Source organism: Heterodontus francisci, chromosome 17 (assembly GCF_036365525.1).
Source record: "Heterodontus francisci isolate sHetFra1 chromosome 17, sHetFra1.hap1, whole genome shotgun sequence".
NCBI classification, from domain to species: domain Eukaryota; kingdom Metazoa; phylum Chordata; class Chondrichthyes; order Heterodontiformes; family Heterodontidae; genus Heterodontus; species Heterodontus francisci.
The window spans coordinates 62,656,559-62,680,843 of NC_090387.1; the positions used below are offsets into that span (position 1 = coordinate 62,656,559).

At 46.1% G+C, this 24,285-nt stretch overlaps 1 protein-coding gene across 1 annotated transcript in view; it reads right to left on the reverse strand.

Moving 5' to 3' along the window:
- LOC137378592 (dynein axonemal heavy chain 5-like) overlaps positions 1-24,285 on the reverse strand; it is a 334,675-nt gene that overhangs the window by 304,624 nt on the left and 5,766 nt on the right. Inside the window, exon 2 of the mRNA XM_068048894.1 lies at positions 7,761-7,895. Within this exon, the coding sequence (XP_067904995.1) occupies positions 7,761-7,895 (135 nt within the window). The remainder of the gene's footprint in view (positions 1-7,760; positions 7,896-24,285) is intronic.

A 24,285-nucleotide genomic window follows, 5' to 3' on the forward strand; every position in this document is an offset into this window, starting at 1 on the left:
AGAGTACCCTGGAAAAGATAAAGGAGGTGTGCTGGTGGCCTGGAATGAAAGGTGACGTGGAACACTATGTCAAGAATTGTTTGATCTGTGCACAACACAACTCCGAGAGGAATGTCAAGAAAGGGGCCCTCCAACATACCAGACCAGTAGAAGGGCCTTGGACTAATTTACAGATAGACTATGTAGGACCCCTACCCCCCACTCCAGGAGAGTTTAAGTACATTCTAGTAATAGTAGATACGTTTACCAAATGGGTGGAAGCTTTCCCAACCAGAACAAATACAGTCAAAATCACCACGAAAATTCTGTTAGAAAGGGTATTCACTCGATGGGGTTTACCCCGAAGCATAGAATCAGATCAGGGAACACATTTTACAGCCCAAGTAATGCAAAATGTAATGACTCTCTTTGGGGTCAAACAGAAATTCCACATACCCTAGTGGAATTGTGGAAAGGATGAATCAGATATTGAAAAACATGATAACTAAAATGGTACAGCAACACAAGACGACCTGGCAGGTCGGTCTGCCCTATGTGTTGATGGTAATCAGGAATACCGCGGCTTCATCAACAGGCTATATTCCCTATAAACTCATGACGGGAAGGGACACGAGAGGAATGGAGGGGTTGGTAGGTTTGGACTTGTCCGAACCCGAAGTGGACAGTATTATATTAGAAAAATGGGTACAACAACTAGTAGAAACAGTGAGAGAAGCAAATTATGTAGCAGCTCACCAACAAGGAAAGAAGAGACAGCAAAGTAAGGCTTATTTCAATGCGAAAGCCAGCCCGATAGAGTTCGACCCCAGACAAAGGGTAATGATCAGAATATACCAGCCCACCTCATTCTTGAGTCCAAAGTTCACCGGTCCCTATGAGATAGTAGATAAAGCTAGTCCATCTGTATACAAAGTATTGACGGCACCAGATAAGAGTGGCTGGTATCACATTAATCAGTTAATGTTAGTAGGAGAAAAACAAGATAATCACAGTTGGCATGTGATGCTTGATGCTACCGATGTTCCAACCGAAGGTCAGGGAGATCAAGAGCAGGATCAACTGCGGATCCAAGCGGGGGTGTTTGAAAGACAACCTGATGTTGTACATCCACATACAGAGAGAAATCGAGGGAAAAAACAAAAGAAAAATAAAGAAAATAGGGGAAGTAAGTGGGCTAGGAGAAATGAACAGTTAAAGAAGTGGGTCGGAGAAGAGATACCCCTGTGTCACCTCAGAAGTTTGACCTTAACTAACAGAATGTTAGGCACCTGTGACAAGGATGGAGGAAGATATTATGCTGGGGCAGTGTTTCATATTCCCCGACACGGAAGCAATTTGACCTACCCTTTAAAGAGAGTCCATAACGTGGGCAAGTACCAAGAGGGTATTTGGATATCTTTAAGTAACCCACCATCTCATGCTATTGTAATGGATGGTGTTGAGAAAAGGGGTAGATTTGTCAAAATGTCATCAAGGGGGGAATCACTGGGCCTGTCCAGAAGAGACAACGAGACAGAAACTTACAAATTGCGGGCTCAGCACCTATGAAAATTGTTCATTGTCCATTCTGCCTGTTAATAACCAGACCTTTTTACAATATGCCCTCGTGGGGCAAACATATTACATATGCTATGTAATAGCATATTACATATGAACTACAACAAGGGATAGAAACAGTGCCCTCTGGAGGGACACAATGTAGCCATTCACAATGTAACCTCGGACTTGGTTGTTGGTGGACAAGTCCTGCCTGAGCCAATAACGAGGATAGTGATAAAGGAGAATCTCATGGTCCAACGTACTGATACAGATCAAGAGGTACGGGAATATATTGCCACCGAATTACCACCCATCCCACACCTAACAGCGGATTGGGCACAAATAGCAGAAGTGGCAAAAGAGATAATTCATCTATGGAATAAACACACTAAAACAATTAGAACTCATGCCGATAAGGCAAATGAACTGTTGCGCGACCCAGGGTTTTGGAGTAAATTTTGGAATTGGGGATCTAATGTTTAAATACATCCATGGGTCAGAATTGTATCACATATTGCTGTCATAGTGATTCTATGTGTGCTAATAATTGTTGTACTTAATGTATATCAGCTTAGAAGGTGGAAAAATGACATTTTGTGAAGATTGGATGATGGGGCTATAATGAAACAGAAGGAACGGTTATCAATATAAACAAAAACTGGAAAAAAAAACTGTATATACTAAGTTTTATAAACGTATCTTTTTGTATGTAACGGTATAGCACACTCATTGGTGGACAATGACATTCTCAGGAATGGTCCACAGAGAAGGGAAACTTGATGATCCTAAGATAAGTATCTTTGGATCAAGAGGAGGGAGATGTTGGCCAGGGGCTGCAAGAAGTACAGAGTCTGTTACAAACTGTTGCTTAGCTCATGGACTGAAGTAACCTGAGCTCAGACACTGGCCTGTGCTGGTAAAAACCAGTTTGAACTAATTAATTTATGTGAAAGACAAGGGAGAGATCATAAGAATAGAGCCTTATTTGAACACGGAGTGATACCGGGGTCTTTGGGCCTGGGCCAATAAAGAGAAGATACGAACGAGGTGATCAGGCCTAAACCAACAGGAAAGAGACAGCACAGCTCGAAGAAATAAGAAAGAGAATAAGTATGGAGAATCTCAGGCATAGAGCCAGCGAGAAACTCTGGAGACCAACCATCGCGGAAGTAGAAGACCCTGCGTCAGCAACGCGGCGACGACATAAAAGAGAGAGAGAACGGAACGCCTGGCCAGCGTCAGCTTTCCCCTTTTTCGGGTATTATCCTTTGTTTTCAGTGATTAGGTCAGGGAAAGGTCAGAGGAACCTAGTGGGTGTGCTTATCGATTCTAGTTAGCTTTGTTATTAACTGTTTAACCCAGTTTGAGTTGCATGCTTTTGTCTAACCAAGTGTATAAGACTTATTCTTACATTGTACAACAACGTGAATAAAGTAAATTGATAGTTAAACAAAGGACTGAGTTTCCTCCTCTTTGTCCTAAGCCATTAACCGTAGCTGGTGGATTAGGTGGAGGGTGGCTCTCCTGTAACCCCGATATCCCAAACACCCAGCCTGAGCCTGAATTAAGAGGAATTAGTCCCACGTGACGGCCAGTATCAAGTGGGTGAAGGGAATAAAGGGACCAAGGGGGAGTTGACTCCGCGCCATGGTTTACAACTGGATGAGATGCATCCAAGAATACTTAGGGAAGTAAGGGTGGAAATTGCGAAGGCACTGGCCATAATCTTCCTATCCTCCTTAGATACAGCAGTGGTGCCAGAGGACTGGAGAATTGCAAATGTTACACCCTCAGTAATTGGGAGGTGATGGCGTAATGGTAATATCACTAGACTAGTAACCCAGAGTCCAAGGCTAATGGTCTGGGGACATGGGTTCGAAATTCACCACGGCAGATGGTGAAATTTGAATTAAATTAATAAATCTGGAATTAAAAAGCTAGTCTAGTGGTGATCATGAAACCATTGTTGATTGTTGTAAAAACCCATCTGGTTCACTAATGTCCTTTGGGGAAGGAAATCTGCCGTCCTTACCTGGTCTGACCTACATGTGACTCCAAACCCACAGCAACATGGTTGACTCTTAAATGCCCTAGCAAGACACTTGCCCTAGCAAGTTGTATCAAACCACTTAAAAATAGTGTACCGAACAAGTGGTGTACAAGAAACCGGACGAACCACCCGGCATCAGCCTAGGCACCGGAAATGACAATGATAAACCTGTTGACTCTGCAAAGTTCTCCTTACTAACATCTGGGGGCTAGTGCCAAAATTGGGAGAGTTGTTCCACAGACTAGTCAAGCAACAGCCTGACATAGTCATATTCACAGAATCATACCTTGCAGAAAATGTCCCAGACACCACCATCACCATCCTGTGAATGTGCTGTCCCACCGGCAGGACAGACCCACCAGAGGTGGCAGCACAGTGGTATATTGTCAGGAGGGAGTTACCCTGGGAGTCCTGAACATTCACTCCGCACCCCATGAAGTCTCATGACATCAGGTCAAACATGGGCAAGGAAACCTCCTGCTGATTACGGCCTCCCCTCGGTTGATGAATCAATGTTTCTCCATGTTGAACACCAGTTGGAAGAAGCACTGAGGGTAGCAAGGGCACAAAATGTACTCTGGGTGGGGGAACTTCAATGTCCATCACCAAGTGTGGCTCTGTTGCACCATAGTGACTGAGCTGGCCAAGTCCTAAAGGACACAGCTGCTAGACTGGGTCTGTGGCAGGTGGTGAGGGAACCAACAAGAGGGAAAAACCTACTTGACCTCGTCCTCACCAATCTACCTGTAGCATATGCATCTGTCCATGACAGTATTGATAGGAGTAACCACCGCACAGTCCTTGTGGAGACGAAGTCCCATCTTCACACTGAGGGTGCCCACCTCAGTGGGTAAGAGATCCCACAACCAAAGGATTAGATCTAAGCTCTGCAGTCCTGCCACATCCAGTCGTGAATGGTGGTGGACAATTAAACTGACTGGAAGAGGAGGCTCCACAAACATCCCCTTCCTCAACGATGGGAGAGCCCAGCACATCAGTGCAAAAGACAAGGCTGAAGCATTTGCATCCATCTTCAGCCAGAAGTACCAAGTGGATGATCCATCTCGGCCCCCTCCTGAGGTCCCCAGCATCACAGATGTCAGTCTTCTGCCAATCCATTCACTCCACGTGATATCAAGAAACGGCTGAAGGCACTGGATACTGCAAAGGCTATGGGCCCTGACAACATTCAGGCAATAGTGCTGAAGACTTGTGCTCCAGAACTAGCCACACCCCTAGCCAAGCCGTTGCAGTACACCTACAACACTGGCATCTATCCGGCAATGTAGAAAATTGCCCAGGTATGTCCAATATACAAAAAGCAGGACAAATCTGACCCGGCCAATTACCATCCTATCAGTCTACTCCTGATCATCAGCAAAGTGATGGAAGGGCTCGTCGACAGTGCTATCAAGAGGTACTTGCTCAGCAATAATCAGCTCAGTGACGCTCTGTTTGGGTTCTGCCGGGGCCACTCAGCTCCTGACCTCATTACAACCTTACTCCAAACATGGACAAAAGAGCTGATCTCCAGAGGTGAGGTGAGAGTGACTACTCATGACATCAAGGCAGCATTTGACTGAGCATGGCATCAAGGAGCCCTAGTAAAACTGGAGTCATTGGGAACTGGGGGAAAACTGGTTGGAATCGTACCTATCATCTTTTTTGAACAAGGACTTTTTAGTTTGTTTGGGGGATGCAGGCATCACAGGTTATGCCAGCATTTATTGCCCACCCCTAATTGCCCTTGAGAAGGTGGTGGTGAGCTGTCTTCTTGAACCGCTGCAGTCCTTGGGATGTAGGTACACCAACAGTGCTGTTAGGCAGGGAGTTCCAAGATTTTGACCCAGTGACAGTGAAGGAACAGCGATATAGTTCCAAGTCAGGATGGTGTGTGGCTTGGAGGGGAACTTGCAGGTGATGGTGCTCCCATGCCTTTGCTGCCCTTGCCCTTCTAGGTGGCGGAGGTAGTGGGTTTGAAAGGTGCAGTCGAAGCAGCCTTGGTGAGTTGCTGCAGTGCAACTTGTAGATGGTACACACTGCTGTCACTGTGTGCCAGTGATGGAGGGAGTGAATGTTGAAGGTGGTGTATAGGGGCCAATCATGCAGAGTACGTGGACTTACAAAAAGCATTTGATAAAATGCCACATAAGAGGCTTGTCAGCAAAGTTAGAGCCCATTAAATAAAAAGGACAGTCACAGCATGGATACAACATTGGCTGAATGACAGGAAATATAGTGTAGTTGTAAACAGTTGTTTTTTCTACTGGAGGGAGGTATGTAGTGGGGTTCCGCAGGGGTTGGTGCTGGGTCCTTTGCTTTTCTTGTTATATGTTGATGACCTAGACTTGGGTGTACAGAGCACAAATTCAAAATTTGCAGATGACACAAAACTGTGAGGAGGATAGTGATAAACTTCAAGAGGACTTAGGCTGGTGGAATGGGGGGACAAGTGGCAGATGAAATTTAATGCAGAGAAGTGTGAAGTGATTCATTTTGGTAGGAGAGACAATATAAAGGGTACAATTCTAAAGCATGTACGGAGGCAGAGGGACCTGGGGTATATGTGCACAAATCATTGAAGATTGCAAGGCAGATTAAGGAAGTGGTTAGTGAAGCATGTGGAATCCTGAGCTTTATAAATAGGCATATAGAGTACAAAAACAAGAAAGTTATTATATACCTGTATAAAGTACTGGTTCAGCCTTAACTGGAGCATTGTGTCCAGTTCTGGCCACCATGCTTTTGGAAGGACATTATACGATTCTATGATATATGAGTTAGGTCGCAGATCAGCCATGATCTCTTTGAATGGCGGAACAGGTTCGAAGGGCTAAATGACCTATTCCTGTTCCTATGTTCCTAAGTTAAGGTAGCTAGACCCTAGCTTGTTGGTGATTGCCTGGGAATTGTGTGGCATGAATGTTACTTGCCATTTATCAGCTCAAGCCTGAATGCTGTCCAGGTCTTGCTGCATGTGGCCACTTCATTATCTGCTTCATTATCTGAGGAGTTGTGAATGGAATTAAAAACTGTACAGTCATCAATGAACATCCCACTTCTGACCTTATGTTGGAGGGAAGGTCATTGATGAAGCAGCTGAAGATGATTGGCACTACCCTGAGGAACTCCTGCAGCGACGTCCTGGGGCTGAGATGATTGGCCTCCAACAACCACATCCATCTTCCTTTGTGCTAGGTACGGCCCCAGTCATTGGAGACATTTCCCCTGATCCCCATTGAATCATAGACTCCTAGGATGATTACAGCACAGAAGGAGGCCATTCGGCCCATCCTTTCTATGTCAGCGCTCTGTGACAGCAATCAGCGAATCCCACTTCCCTGCCTTTTCCCCGTATCCCTGCATATCTTTTCTCTTCAGATAATTATCCAATTCCCTATTGAAAGCTATGATTGAATCTGCCTCCACCACAATCTCAGGCAGTGCATTCCAGATCCGAACCACTCACTGTGTAAGAAAGTTTTTCCTCATGTCATCGTTGCTTCTTTTGCCAATCATTTTAAATTGGAGTCCTCAGGTTCTTGACCCATTCGCCAATGAGAACAGTTTCTCCCTATCTATTCTGTCCAGATCCCTCATAATTTTGAACACCTTTATCAAATCTTCTCTCAACTGTCTCTTCTCCAAGGAGAACAATGCCAGCTTCCCAAATCCTTGTAACTGAAGTCCCTCATTCCCAGAACAACTCTCGCAAATCTTTTCTGCACCATCTCTAATGCCTTCATATTCTTCCTAAAGTGTGGTGCCCAGAATTGGATGCAATATTCCAGTTGAGGCCAAACTAGTATTTTATAAAAGTTCACCATAACTTCCTTGCTTTTTTACTCTATGCCTTTATTTATAAAACCCAGGATCCCATATACCTAATGAAACACTTTCTCAACCTGCCCTGGCATCTTCAATGATTTGTGCATAAATATCCCCAAGTTTGTCTACTCCTGCAGCTCCTTTAGAAGATGTATCCTTTGTTTTAATATTGCCTTTCCTCATTCTTCCTACCAAAATGCATCACTTCACACTTTTCTGCATTAAATTTTATCTGCTGCTTGCTTGTGACAAATACCATCTATCCTGCAATCCCACATGTTACATAGTTAATGCTAAATATAACTAAATAGAATTTATGTATAAAAAAAAGAGCTTTGCTTACTTGTGCCCCTTCCAGTACAGCATCTTCAACGTCGGACCTTTCCAGAGGGACACAGGTTGCCACAATATCAAAAATGTATTCGTGCCTGCTGTCTAACTGCATCCTTTTAGCTTCACGTTCTTCTCTCAGTTGGTGCTGCAATACAGTACAAAACAGTGCAAGGTTGAGAGGTTTTCTTACAATACAGGGAAGTTTCATTTCTTTTGTAAGTGCTCTCTTCTAGGTAAATATGGGAGCATAAGGGATGGAATATTTTGCCCTAGTGCTGGGATCAGTCCCCCGTACTACTATTATGTTCATATGGCTGGAAAAGCTTATGATGGGATGTCTAGTTTAGCTATCCATTCCAGATGCCGAGTGGAGAAATGAAGTGCCTCCCACAACAGATCTTAGTGGATAGGTTGAAATGTGCACTCCATGGTCTGGCACTCATGGCCACAATCTCACTTCAGGTTGTCCCTCATCGTCACCTATGGAGTAGGTGACCACATTGTCCATGCCCTCTGTGGATTCGTCCAGTTCCAATCAGGCACACTAGCAAACGGTGCTGGTTCAAATTGTAGCATTTCTATATTACGACAACACTAACTGCAAAGGACTGCCTGCTGCTGTAACACCTATACCAAATTTGACACCGAGCCACATAAGGAGATGTTAAGGTTGATGACCAAAAGCTTGGCCAAAGAGGTAGGTTTTAAGGAGCGCCTTCAAGGAGGAAAGAGAGGAAGAGAAGTGGAGGGGTTTAGGGAGGAAATTCCAGAGCTTAGTACTTTGGCAGATGTAGGTACAGCTGCCAATGGTGAAGTGGTTAAAATTGGTGATGATCAAGAGGCTAGAATTGGAGGAGTGCAGATATCTCAGAGGATTGTAGGGATGGAGGAGATTATGGAGATGTGGGTGGTGGGGGGTGGGGGTGCAGGATCATAGGGAGATTTGAAAACAAGAATGAGACTCAAAATCGAGGATAAAAGCAAAATACTACAGATGCTGGAAAACTGAAATAAAAACAGAAAGTGCTGGAAATACTCAGCAGGTCAGGAAGTATCTGTGGAGAGAGAAGCAGAGGTAACGTTTCAGGTCTGTGACTGTTCATCAGAACACTAATGATGAAAGGTCACAGACCTGAAATGTTAACTCTGCTTCTCTCTCCACAGATGCTGCCTGGCCTGCTGAAGTATTTCAAGCACTTTCTGTTTTTATTTCTTAAAATTGAAGCAATGCTTAACAGGAAGCTAATGTTGATCAGGGAGCACTGGGTGATGGGATAATGGGATTTGGTGCGAGTTCGGATACAGCTAGCAGAGTTTTGGATGACCTCAAATTTACGGAACTTAGAATGTGGGAGGCTGACCAGGAATGTATTGGAATAATCAAGCCTAAAGGTAACAAAGGCATGGATGAGGTTTTCAGGAGTAAATGACCTTAGGTGGGGAGAGTCAGGCATTGCAATTGATGTGGAAATAGGAGGCATTAGTGATGGCGTGGCTATGTGGTTGGAAGCTCATCTCGGGCTCAAATACGGCACCAAGGTTGAGAACAGTCTGATTCATCTCAGACAGTTGCCAGGGAGAGGGATGGTGGCTAGGGAATGGTGTTTGTGTTGTGTTGAAGACAATGCTTTCTGTTTTCTAATATTTAGTTGGAGAAAATTTCGGCGCATCCAATACTGGATTGTCAGACAATTTAAAACCAGTGGAGGGGTCAGAAGAGGTGGTGGTGAGGTAGAGCTGGTTGTCTTCAGTGTACGTGTGTGCACTGGTGCTATGTTTTTGGATGATGTCGCTGTGGGGCAGCATTTAGATCAGAAATAGGAGGGGGCCAAGGATAGATCCTTGGGAGACATCAGAGGTGATGGTGTGACACCAAGAGAAGCCATGCAGGTGATTCGCTGGCTATGACTGGATTGATAGGAGTGGAAGCAGATGAGCACAGTTACATCCAGCTGGGCAACGAAGGAGAGGTGTTGGAGGAGATTGGTGTGGTCAACCATTTCAAAGGCTGCAGAAAGGTCACGAAGAATAAGGAGAGATAGTTTACTTTTGTCATAGTCACATAGGACTGATCTGATTTGAAAAGTTTTGGTTTCACTTCCGATTACTATAAACTGTGGTGTGTCAAAAACAAAGTCGCTGTTGGTAACTCTGACTATGCCAAGTTCACAGGTCGTTGATATAATTACTGCAATCTACTTGAGTTTAGGGTCACTTAATGGTGTCTTGGCTCCTCTACCTCTTCATATTCGTCACAATTTAACTTCATAGGTATCTGACACATGAACCATGCAGTTTCATACTTTCCATTCTGCAAATTTAAACAATTAGAGGACTCGCAGCATAAGTAAATCGTCCTAAAGCCACTTCAGTTGCGATAGACCGAGGCAGGAGGACTTTGCACACTACAGTGACATTTTTTAAGTCATTGCTTTCCCCCCACTTTTAGTTTGCGAAAAACAGGGCAGCTTTTGGAAGAGAAATGTTGAGCTACAATTGTACTGTAGAAAGCTGTAAGTATAGTATTATGCATTCCAAGGCCATTTTACTTAAGATCTCTGAGGAAGGAGTCATTCATTCCAGCTATCTATGATTGAATTCAAAGGGTAGATGCCAGAGGTGAGATGACAGAGTTTAAATGCATGACACCATCAGACTCTAAACAGTTCTAAGAAACTTTTTAACATTTGTGGAAATTATAAAAATGACCATCAATTCCTCTTTTCTTACCATATACAAAGCATATGAAAAAGGCCAGGAAATGGCCAACAGGTCCGTATAATGCAAACACCATTAAGTTTCCCAATCAATGTTACTTTGACATCAGTGTCAACCTTTTTATTTTAAACACTGGTTGGAAAAATAAGCTACTTGTGCAAATTTCAATACAGCTGATTGTAATTTCAATGTAGGGCGTCAAAAATAAAGAACCTTGGTTGGAGCTGGGGTCTTTTTTGTCCATTTTCAACCAAGCAAAGTGTCAGAAAATGCAAAATAATGAGAAAAGCCCTGAAAATGAAATGTAATATAAAATTGCCTCAGAAACTGCCGTGGAAATTTCCGACACTAGCTATTGTAGGGAGAATGATAACTTCTACCAAGTTGTGAACGGTAGGGCCCAGCCCACTCAGTCCTGGGTTGAGACTGCCCAAGATCAGTCTACCTACACCCAAATAGAGAATCTTTGTCCTATGGATATATCCTAGATTCAATCCCTGTAGACACCTTGACAGTGATCTCTAAATTTACAAATCTGGGAATATTTTTAATTTTGTTGCTGAAATGCTAGAGTTAAAAAAAATCTTATTTTCTAGTTAGTACCAATGCCAAATAATCTTCTAGTCGAAATACATTATTAATTCAACAGCAATTTATTTCCCAGTAGGAAAGATTTCTAACCATACTAGAATTGAGATAATTTACAGAATTCACAGTAGAGGTAATTTTGCCTTTGGGCGATAGTGTAAAACAAGCGATTTGATTCACTCGCCCTTAATACATCTCTGCTGATTTTCATTGATTTCAATGGAAATGAAAATCAGGAAAGATGTTTAACGGGAGACTAATTCAATATTGACTGTTTTACATTACTGGCGGGCAACCATAAAGGAGGGGCTAAAGTGTGGCGAGTCGAAGAGACTTAGCAGTTGGCAGGAAAAAAAAACAGAAGCGCAAGGGGAGAACCAACTGTGCAACAGCCCTGACAAACAAATTTTTCTGCAGCACCTGTGGAAGAGCCTGTCACTCTAGAATTGGCCTTTATAGCCACTCCAGGCGCTGCTCCACTCACCACTGACCACTTCCAGGCGCTTACCCATTGTCTCTCGAGATAAGGAGGCCAAAGAAAGAAAAAAAACATTACTGTCCAAAGTCAAAATTATCCTGAGTATATTGGAACATGATACATCAATAAAGAGTGTGTATCTAAGTATACAGCATTGTAAAAGAGCTTCCAATAACATCCTTAAAGCTACTGAGATATTTTTCAAACATATCAGTACACAGAATACCCAATAAACTGGAAGCTCATCAGTCCATAAAACAGCAGAATTAGGTATCGTTGACTGACAGGCTCTTTGAAAGCTGAGATGCTATCATGTACCGTTCTAATAGCTTTTCATCTTTGCCAAAGAATTATTGATACCTACACAGACTGGCCGATTGTTGTTTGAAGCTTTTTTTCCTCTATTAATTTGTGTCCCCTTCCCTCCTCTGAAGGTATTGGCTCATTGCTGCAATATTTCCTATCAAGCACCAGTCTGGTGACTCACCCAAATGGATTGTATGTCTATTCCTCCCTTCATTGTGATTGAGGCGCCCTTGGTTGCCTGCATAGACTTCATGAAATAAAGAGGCCCAAAGCCGGTAGGGACATCAGGGTGGAGGGGAAACCCCTCCGCAGGATTAGTGATGGACGGGGCTGTGGCTTTTCATCCCTGCCGCCTCACCATTGGAGTATGGAGCTTCTTTCTGGCTCCGAAGGTTCCCCCCTCCCTCCACGCTCACCCCCCCTCCCTCCCCTACCAACAGCAGGCCACCTCAATTGAGCTGGCGACCTCTGCATGTGGCAGGGGAACACTCCACTGTCAGCACAATACAGGCAATGGTGCTAAATGGCCCCTAAGTGTGGCCTTAATTGGACTAATTGGCTGCCCACCTCCATGAAGCAGGCAGCCAACCCTGTTCTCAACCCACCCTGGGAAATTCCCCAGGAGGTAGGAATGTATCGGGGAGCCGTCCCAATGTGGCTCCCCATTATTTTCCCGCAACCCCCTACACCCCAAACCCATCCCCCAACCCCCGCCCCCACCATCTCCAACTCAATCTCCATGGCACCGGGAAAATTCAGCCTTTTGTGTCGTTCCAGCATTTTCTACTTACTACTATCTACTTGTAATTCATGACAGTTGCAGTAATTAAATTATTCAAACACAATAAGCATCATTATTGAGTCTGATTAAATCACAGAATTGTTACAGTGCAGAAGGAGGCCATTTGGCCCATCGTGTCCACACTGGCTCTCTGAAAGAGCCATTACCTCAGTTCCATTCCCCCGCCTTCTAACCGTAACCCTGCACATTCTTCCTTTTCATATCACTGTCTAATTCCCTTTTGAATACTTCAATTGAACCTGCCTCCACCACGTTCTCAGGCAGCGCATTCCAGACTTTAATCAGTCACTGTGTGAAAAAGTTTTTCTTCATGTCACTTTGGCTTCTCTTACCAAATGCATTTAGATCTGTGCCTTCTCGTTCTCGATCCTTTCATGAGTGGGAACAGTTTCTACTCAGTCCAGACCCCTCATGATTTTGAATACCTCTATCAAATCTCCTCTCAGCCTTCTTTTCTCCAAGGAAATCTGTCCTAACTTCTCCAACTGAAACTATAACTGAAATTCCTCATCCCTGGAACCAATCTCGTGCATCTTTTCTGTACTCTCTCCAATGCCCTCACGTCTTTCCTAAAGTGCAGTGTCCAGAACGGGACGCAATGCTCCAGCTGAGGCCAAACTAGTGTCTTATACAAGTTCAACATAACTTCCTTGCTCTTGTACTCTCTGCCCCTATTAATAAATTCCAGGATACTGTATGCTTTATTAACCGCTCTCTCAACGTATCCTGCCACCTTCAACGACTTATGCACGTATACACCTAGGTCCCTCTGCTCCTGCACCCCCTTTAGAATTGTACCCTTTGTTTTGTATTGTCTCTCCATGGTCTCCTGCCAAAATGAATCATTTCACATTTCTCTGCATTGAACTTCATCTGCCACCTGTCTGCCCATTCCACCAACTTGTCTATGTCCTTTTGAAATTCTACACCATTCTCCTCACAGTTCACAATGCTTCCAAGTTTTGTATCATCTGCAAACTTTGAAATTGTGCCATGTACACCAAGGTCTAGGTCATTAATATATATCAGAAAAAGCAAGAGTCCCAACACTGATCCCTGGTGAACTCCACTACATGGGCGGCACAGTGGCGCAGTGGTTAGCACGCAGCCTCACAGCTCCAGTGACCCGGGTTCAATTCTGGGTACTGCCTGTGTGGAGTTTGCAAGTTCTCCCTGTGTTTGCGTGGGTTCCCTCCGGGTGCTCCGGTTTCCTCCCACATGCCAAAGACTTGCAGGTTGATAGGTAAATTGGCCATTAGCAATTGCTCCTAGTGTAGGTAGGTGGTAGGGAAATATAGGGACAGGTGGCGATGTGGTAGGAATATGGGATTAGTGTAGCTTTAGTATAAATGGGTGGTTAATGGTCGGCACATACTCGGTGGGCCAAAGGGCCTGTTTCAGTACTGTATCTCTAAAACTAAAACTAAACCTTCCTCCAACCTGAAAAACATCCATTAACCACTACTGTTTGTTTCTGTCATTCAGCCAATTTCATATCCATGTTGCTACCGTCCCTTTTATTCCATAAGCTACAAGTTTGCTCACAAGTCTGTTGTGTGGCACTGTATCAAACACCTTTTGAAAGTCTATGTACAGCACATCAACAGCAGTGCCCTCATTAACACTCTCTGTTACCTGCTCAAAAAACTCCAGAAAGTTAGTTAAACTTGATTTGCCCTTAAGAAATTCATGGTGGCTTTCCTTAATAATCTATGTGACTATTGATTTTGTCCCAAATTATTTTTTTAGAAGTTTTCTCACCACCGAAGTTAAACTGACTGGCCTGTAGTTGCTGGGTTTCTCTTTACACCCTTTTTTGAACAAGGGTGTAACATTTGCAATTCTCCAGTCCTCTGGCACCACCCCTGAGTCTAGGGAAGACTCAAAAATTATGGCTAGTGCCTCTGCGATTTCCATCCTCACTTCCCTCAGTATCCTTGGATGTATCTCATCTTGGCCTGGTTTCTTATCCACTTTAAGTACAGACAGTGTTACAACCACTCAGGACAAAGCCCCCAATCAAAATATGTTATGATTCTGATTGCGGTGGGAGCAACGCACTGTCAATTCAGTCCTGTTGCTCCACAGGTCGCATCATATTTCTTTACACTTTCCAAATCGAAGAAAGCAGCAGCTAAATTTAAATAATTTAGTAACCCCCAAATGAGGCAAACCAAACCAGGTATCTTTAGATATGAACAAATTAACAGTTTATTTAAAAAACTTTTTTAAAAACCTTAACGCTACTGAGATAAACCAATATCAAAAGACCTTATAACTTCTTATTTTAAAGTTAGTTATTTATTTTACTTATTTTAAGTTAGTTTGAGTATATGTATGCATTCGCATACATATACTCAAACTAACAGTAGTTTGGTTTTTAATTAGCTGCCCAAAAAATATAGAAAAAAATAATAATGTCTTTGCAGATTATGCTTCCCATGAATGGGCTTCAAATTCAACACAGTCCAAGTTCACTTGCAGTCTTCCATGGTCCGATGAGAAAAGGGTCCTTCCAGAGATAGGGGTTCAACAGTTCAGTTCCGCAGTTGTAGTATTACACTCTTCTTTTTTCCCAGCGATGAACACAGCAGATCAATAATTTGTTATTTCTTTAAGGAATGAATCTGGCTTGAAGCTTTTTAGAATTTTGAGAGAAAAACTACCCAGAGTCTAAATTGACTTAGACAGATCCTATTTCCTTCACGTGCTGGATCAGTCTGATAACTGTGTATCCCTGCTAGCCAATTTCAAAGTCAAAATGGATACATTGAAGCCCTGTTCTCCCTCTCTGTATGGTTGTTACCTTGCAACCAGAATGCACTCTCACTCACTGACTTCGGAACTTGCTGCCTTAAAGGAGTACTGATCTTTTACAGCCTTAAAGGCGCACCACAATATTTCCCGACAACCTATCTAATACTTCCTTTTTATCAATTTTAAACCTCTCTAGTGTATGACTTATCTCCTCTTTCAACATTGCATGAGTTGCATCTTCTTCCTTGGTAAAGACATTTTAATACCTCAGCTGTGCCCTCTGCCTCCATGTGTAAATCCCCTTTATGGTCCCTAATTGGTCCCACTCCTCCTTTTACCACCCTTTTACTTTTATATGCCTATAGAAAACTTTGGGATTTCCTTTAATGCTAGCTGCCAGTCTCTTTTCATGCTCTCTCTTTGTTTCTCTTCCTTGTTTTTCCACTTCCCCTCTGGACCTTCTATATCCAGCCTGGTTCTCAATAGTATTTTCTACCTGGCATCTGGGCCAAGTGGCCTCTTTCTATGCCTTAAACTTTCTAAGATTCTATGGTCTTACAGTCTTATTAACCATACTCCGTGCATTCACATACATACACATTAACCCTGATTCAGACTTTATTACTTTCCCGTTACTCTGATCCCACTTAATAATTTACTATTCCCTACTCTAGTGCTATCTATCTCCCCCAGTATTCTGTGCACCTTGGTATTCCTCTCTGATACTTGCTCCTTGTTCCCACACCCCTGACAAGTTACCAGTTTTGCTTCCCTCCAATCTGAGCTCCCTCTCATGTTCCCATCCCCCTGACAATTTAGTTTAAACCCTCCCCAACAGCTCTAGCAAATGTCCCTGCGAGGATATTCGTGCCAGTCCTGCTAAGATGAAACCCAACCATCTTGGACAGGTCCCACCTTCCCCAGAACAGGTCCCAATGTCTCAGAAATCTGATGCCCTCCCTCCTACACCAGTTCTCCAGCCACATGTTCAATCGCTCAAAACACCTATTCCTATGCTCACTTGCACGTGGAACTGGGAATAATCCTGAGATTACTGCTTTTGAGGTCCTGCTTTTTAATCTCCTTCCCAGCTCCCTAAAATCTGCTTTCAGGACCTCATCCCCCTTACCTATGTCATTGGTACCAATGTGGACTACAATCTCTGGCTGTTCATCCTCCCCCAGGAGAATGTCCTGCAGCCGCTCCTTGACATCCTTGACCCTGACACCAGGGAGGCAACACACCATCCTGGAGTCACGTTTACTGCCGCAGAAACACCAGTCTGTTCCCCTAACTAACAAGTCCCCTATCACTAGTGCTCTTCCACTCTTCTTCCTTCCCTCCTGTGCAGCTGAGCCACTTGTGGTGCCACATACTTGGCTCTAACTGCACTCCTCTGAGGAACCATCACCTCCACCAGTATTCAAAATGGAAAACCGGTTAGTGAGTGAGATCATATTAGAGGACTCCTGCATTACCCGCTTGGTTCTCTTAGACTGCCTGGTGGTCACCCTGCCTGCATGCTCCTAACCTGCGTAGTGACCACCTCCCTAAACGTGCTTTCCACATAGTCCTCTGCCTCGCAGATACACAACAGTGACTCCAACCGCCACTCGAGTTCCAAAACCCGGAGCTCAAGCTTCTGCAGCCGGTGACACTTCCTGCAGATGTGTTTGTCTAGGACACATGGTGCGTTCATGACTTCCCACATGCCACAGGCTGTATATTCCACTCGGCCAAGTTGCCCTGCCATACCTTAACTTTACAGACTATTCATTATAAGTAGAATAGCTTACCAGTTACTCACCAACCAGCTCTTTCCACTGCACCGAAGCTAGAACCCAATGCCGGACAGTTAATAAAGTAGAAAAATGGAGCACCTCCTCCCTTCACCGAACTCGTCACTCACCAAACTCGAATCGCCACGCTCAGCTTGCAGTCTGCACTCCCTTTTCTCCCTTACTTTACATTCACACACATGTGCTTTCACAAGGGTCTATCATGACTGACAACCTTGATGGATTTTCCTGTCACTACTTCAGAGTGCTAAAGCCTATTGTGGTGCACCTGCTGCCCCACTGAAATCACCATTTATTAACTCGTGTTATTCTCCTTCAGAATCTTTACACAGCAAATCTGAATTTAATGCCAGAAACAGTATATGGCATCAGTTGGGGAAATTTGGAATTGTTAAAAATGTACAGTCCTTTCACATCACAATAATTATAATCTGTTAGAAATCGGTGGTGGGACTGAAATATAAAAAATTATTCCACACATCTGCTCAGTGCTTTAACCTTTTTGGTTTACATAATTTAAGATCCTGAATTGCAACATCATGACCAACATAAGTGTTAAAACAACTAAACTAAATAAACTATGTGCAGTTATGTACAACTTTGTACAGCAATAATGTGAAATGAAAGCAAGGAAATAATAATAAGAATCGGAACTGAGCCTGACATTTCTGTATAGCTCAGATACTCCATTAATAAGCTCACTGAGTCATCAAGAGAGCTACAAGAAATTCAAATAAAAGATTAAATAATCTCCCTTCCCAAATTCTTTTGAAATAATTTCAAGTTTTTTTATGGTAGAATAAGGATTTATTCATGCATCGTTAATGAATAGTGTGGATCTCCAGTCTTTGTCAGGAATGATGGTCAAAGAGCAAGGGCCCAACTCAGCTCACAAATAGATGGTGTGGTTACTGAGTTGCTACAAAATACATACACACTCATGCACACACCTATGCCGATTAATAAAATAACACTGCCACTGATCATGAAGACAGATTCAAAGGGCTGAATTTCGAGGGCCCCCCCAAGGATGTGAATGGAGGCCAGGGGGGCCCTGAAAATACCAGCGCCGATCGGCATGTCTGCTTTGAGATGCCAATTCCGGCGTTGGCAATGTTCACCGGGGAGGGGAGGGTGGGACTGTAATCCCATCTGCCTCCCGATTCAGGCAATTTAAAGTGCTTAAAAAGCTCGTTAAGAGATTGGTAAAGGTAGAGGTTGCAATTTTGAAAGGGGCGCATGGGTTACAGGCGCTGTCTGTTGCTGATCAGCTTAAAGGAGACGGGTCAGGAGCCAGTCATGGCTGTACCAGGGAATCACCCCGAGCCCATAAGAGGGTCAGTGGGACAAGGAGGGATTTGACATTTGAAAAGGAGGTGCCTTTGGCGCTGGACAAGTGGCAGGGAGACTGGGCACTAAGCACTCAGGCACTGAACAGGGTCATCACCTCCCACCCCCAGCATCATGCAGGCAGAAGAGTATGGGGCAAGGCTGCCAATTACAATAGGGTGGCCACCTCTCCAAAAGGTAGGCTGCAGCTGGCAATGGTGGCACGACTGTCAGATTTTGGGCCCAGTGACAATGAGGGGCAACACCTTCCACGTCCACAGAAAAGGTGAAACCCAGAGCAGCAGGAGGGCATGGGAAAAGAGAGGCAGGAAGGACATGGAGGCCATACTGTCAACACAGAATCTACCACCAAAGACAGAGCTACCTCGAGAAGAGTGACACCCAGTGCCATAGGAGACTACGACTCTCCAGGCAGAAGGTCACAGACACCTGTGACCTCATTGCCGAAGTCCTCACACCTCGCAGCACTGGTCACCATGCCCTGTCCTTAGCCATCAAAGTCACTGTGACCTTGAACTTCTTTGCTTTTGGCTTCTTCCAAGGATCAGCTGTGGACCTCAGTCGCAAATGACAGTACACCACTGTATCTCGCAGATCACTGATGCATTCTTTGCTACAGCTGGACAGTACATTCATTTTACGACAGACATTGCCTTACAGCCACAGAGCAGTGGGTTTTAGCACTATCGTTGGATTCCCCCAGGTGCAGAGCATCATCGATTGCATCCATGTGGCCATCAAGGCACCCAGTCACTGCCCAATTACATTTATCAACAGGAAGGGCTTCCACTCCCTCAGCGCTCACTGGTCTGTGACCACAACAAGAGCTTCCTCCATGAGTGCACTCAGCTTCCTGGAAGCTGCCACGACGCCTTCATCCTCCGGCAGTCCACACTGCCTCAGACCTTCACTCCAACCCCCAAAGTGTGTGAATGGATCCTCGGGACAAGCATATCTCTTGGACATGGTTACTCATCCCTCTACAGGAGCCCGAGACAGAGGCGCAGAGGCGATACAACCAAAGCCACCTGTTCACTAGGATCACCACTGAGCAGGCTATAAGCCTTCTCAAGATGCGCTTCCAGTGCGTGGACCGGTCAGGTGGTGCCCTGCAATACCCAGCTGCGAGAATCTCAGTTATTATGATGGTCTGCTGCATTCTCCATAACATGGCCCTCCAGAGAGGTGTGGAGTTTATTTATTTAGAGATACAGCACTGAAACAGGCCCTTCGGCCCATCGAGTCTGTGCCGACCAACAACCACCCATTTATACTAACCCTACACTACCCCATATTTTCTACCACATCCCCACCATTCTCCTACCACCTACCTACACTAGGGGCAATTTACAATGGCCAATTTACCTATCAACCCGCAAGTCCTTTGGAGGTGGGAGGAAACCGGAGCACCCGACGGAAACCCACGCAGACACAGGGAGAACTTGCAAACTCCGCACAGGCAGTACCCAGAATCGAACCCAGGTCGCTGGAGCTGTGAGGCTGCGGTGCTAACCATTGCGCCACTGTGTGAACAGTGAGGCCCTGGAAGGAGACAGTCATTAGGGCAGGAGGTGATAGGAGGAGGCAGTGGAGGTGGAAAGAAATGACGGCAAACAGAGAGGTGGCCCGGATGCACAAAGAAGTGGCTAGGTATGACTCAGGGCTTGAAGAGCTTGTGTGGAAGCCATGAATGTCAGGGATCTCCTGATTCAGGAACATTTCAACTGAGCCCCTCTCACCCAGGTTGAGGGGCATGGCATGGAAGAGAGTCTGAGATACCTGTACTAACACATGCATGGAAGACGCAATCTGGAACATCTACCTACTGCCAATGAGGGAAACACATCTGCCCAAAGGCTTTGTCCTCACTGTGGAGGATCCCGTTTTCTCTTTCACAACCTCATACCACTTTTCCTGTCATGGCAGCAATAAAAGGAGTCCCAGACATGTGGTTTAAAGTGTTATCATTTATACAGAGCAATGAGAGGACAACAGATGTCAGAGACAGAAAAAAGACACCTCAGTGGCCCACTTAGTCCTCCTTGCAATGCGGTGTTCTCTGCACTCGGCCACTCCTATATGGTGCTCTTCTTATGGCCTCAGAGGAGGTGGAGGCAGCCTACTCTCTCATCCTGGCTTTCAGTTGAGATGCATGTGGTGGGCATCCTCGCCATGGAGGTGCCCGTGGGGGCATCTCCAGAGACTGCTGCACCTGCAGTATTGCTGCACAGATGGTCCCTAAGTCAGAGGGGCCAAGGAGGATGAGGAGGATGAGGATAATGAGTGCGCCCCTTGAGGGATGGCACCCTCATCCTCCTCTGTGATATCCTCAGCCTTTGCCGAGTGCTCCTGCTGCCCAGCAAAGGACACCAGATGGAGTGCAGCTGGCATCCCCTCCAAAGATCTCTGCGCCACCAGCACCACTGAACTGTCCACACTACCTGGCGTTTTATGGATCGTGTGGACTTCAGAGCGCAGTTTCTGCATGCACTCTGAGTGAGCCTGCATATGGCTCTTCAAGAGGTTGGCCACTCTCTCTATGGAGGAGCTCATGTACTCATAGCCCTGAGCCACTGTGGTGAACATGAGCTGGATGGACTCCTCCATCCTCTGCCCAAGACCCCACACTGCCTCAGGGAACTCTGACATCTGCGCATATCTCCTGCAGCTATTCAACTTAGAGTCTCCTTTCCAATGGCTCCTGAGGCCCTGCACCTGTGCCCAGCTGAGCAGGGCTGTGTATGTTCTCCCTCCTCTGAGGGGAACTGCCCACAGCTGGCTCTGCCTCTGGCACCTCCTCCTGCACACTACTGCTGTGATCATCACCCTGTGCCACCATATCTACACATACACGAGGACCCACCGAGGTGAGAGCATCTGCACTGGTGGGCAGTATGCTTGTAAGATATGACAGTGCTTCCTCTTCTCCTTCATGCTGCTCTGGGCCTGCAGAGGGAGGGGGAGAGGCTGCCATGGGTTGGACAACTGCACCTGTGAGAAACACAAGAAGAGATGATGAGAGCTAGCCTAGGAGAGTGGAAACTTCGGCAGTGCTGAGGCTGCCCAATATTACTCAGTGCACGGCACACTATTGGACGGGCCAGAGTGCACTGCACCCACTTAATGACCACATTGCCCTCTGTAATCACCAGGTCCACCATGAGCTCCCATTTCACCAGGCCCAACTGCCTCCTCTTCCACTATCCTGGCTATTGCCATTGCTGTCTGCTCCACTGTGGTAATTCGGTAGAAGAACAGCACCCCTCCTCCCATCTGAGCCCTCTCCTGGATACCGTTTTTGCTTGCACAAGTAGTCAATGTCTGACTGCACACTAGATGTAGCGATGTGCAGAATTTGGATAGATGGCCATGTGTCAGAAGTGATTGTAATCCCCCTCTCTCTGTGTCCATCCCCCTCTCCCCTCTCTGTGTCCATCCCCGTCCCCACTCTGTGTCCATCCCCCTCTCCACTCTCCATGTGTCCATCCCACTCTCCCCCACTGTGTCCATCCCCCCCTGTTTCTCCTACAAGGATAAAAGAGAGCATGATAAGGCACTGCTGTCCTCTGTGTCATCTTCCCCTATGCATTTGGAGCTACATGTCTCAGTGGTGACAAGTCCTCTTTGGCTGTGAGCCATTCTGAGGGGGCAATAAGTGCCTTGGGCACATATCGATCTCATGTTCAGGAGCAGCATGTGCCTTGAGGCTCCTCAGGTGGTGTGCCTGCTGGAGGGTGCAAGCGCTGAGACCTTTCCAGGGTGTTGGGGGTTGCACTCACCTGACTCATCCCACTTCCCTCTGGTGTAGTGGAAGGCTTTGGCACAAACTGCAGATCTTTCAGTCAGGACAACCAGCAGCCTCCATGCCCTGGGCAGTCTAAATCAGCCCCACACTTCATCTGACCTGCCTCTGTTCCTTCCTCCATTGGCTCTAATTGGAGAAGGAACCCGTCTTCATACAAATTAAGGGCTCACCCATATGCAGGGATAGGCACCGACATGTTGCACCATGGACATTGGACAAAATTATTAACTCAGCCATGGACATGGGGGAAATTAAACTGTATGTAAAATGTATAGCCCACCTAACGCCATCAAAACACAGTCTGATTTAAAACACATTTCTCCCTATTTAGTGAGATATCTGGCATTGTTTTTGCTTGCACAAGTAGTCAATGTCTGCCTGCACACTAGATGTAGCAATGTGCAGAATTCAGATAGATGTCCATGTGTCAGAAGTGATCAAGATCACTCTCTCTCCCCCTCTCTGAGTCCATCCCCCTCTCGCTGTGTCCATCCCCCTCTCCCCTCACTGTGTCCAACCCTCTCTCCCCACTCTGTGTCCATCCCCCTCTCCACTCTCCATGTGTCCATCCCACTCTCCCCCACTGTCCATCCCCCCTCCCCCCATGGCCATCTCCTCTATGTCCATCCCACTCTCCCCTCTCTGTGTCCATCTCCCTCTCCCCTCTCCATGTGTCCAACGCCCTCTCCCCCCTCTGTGTCCATCCCCATCTCCCCCGTGTCCATTCCCTTCTGTATCCATCCGCCTCTCCCTCACTCTGTGTCCATCCCCCTCTCCCCTCTACATGTATTCAACCCCCTCTCCCCCTCTGTGTCCATCCCCGTCTCCCCGTGTCTATCCCCCTCTGTGTCCATCCCCCTCCCCCACCATGGCCATCCCCCTTTCCCCTTCCTCTGTGTCCATCCCCCTCTCCCCCATGTCCATTCCCCTCTGCGTCCTTCCCCCTCTCCCCCACTGTGTCCATCCTCCTCTCCCCACCTCTGTATCTATCCCCCTCTCCCCCACTCTGTGTCCATCTCCCCTCCCCTCCCCTCCCGTGTCCATCCCCCCTCCCTCCCATTCTGTGTCCATTCCCCTCTCCTCCCTGTGTCCATCCCCTGCTTCCCTCATCCACCCCGTGTGCCCATCCCCTTCTCCCCCACCTTGCTCCTTGGGCCAGTGCTTATTTAAAGGGCTGCCTGACTATATGTGTGCTCCCTCCGTGCTGCATCGTGCCGCGCTGCTGGCTGTGTGATGGCCCGCTTCCTGCCCTTCCCTCAGCCTCTCTCTCCCTCTCCCCCGCTGCAGCCATTCCTGCTTACTCCCTAAACCGTGCAAAAACAGCAAGGGCGGCCGATCCCAGTGCGTCTGCACTGTGAACCGTCAATCAGTGCCCATCCCGCCCTGGCAGCCTGTTGTCAGTCACAGACGAATCACAGAGAGGTGTCCGCCGTACTTCAGTTGCAAGCCCCACCTCCAACTGACGTACACTTTAATAGAAGAGCCATCAACCAAAGCTGAGCCACGGGCAGCCGGTTGGCAGTCAGAGGCTTGGCAGGCCGGATTGCAACCATGGACCTCAAAATTTTTTACCACAGACACTGGTGTCCATGTACGGACACGTTGCCGACCCCTGTCCATGAGAAAATGGTGACTTTAATCAGTTTCCGACCAGAGGTGGGTTCCTGACCTGAAAACAAGCCTGACTCCTGTTTCCCTCCTCCGTGGCGAAAATTCAGCCCAAGGTTGTTAACGGTCTGTGCTAATTGATGCATCTTTGTTGTATTGCGGGTTTAGCATTTCACTCGACAATTAGTATGATCAAGACAATTATCCTTCTTTCTAAGCCACGCCAAACAATAATAGAGAGTGCTGAACTGATACTTCATCTGAACAATGTAAACTTCACAATGGGCATCCAAGTGCAGTGGGGAACATAAAAAATAGATCATT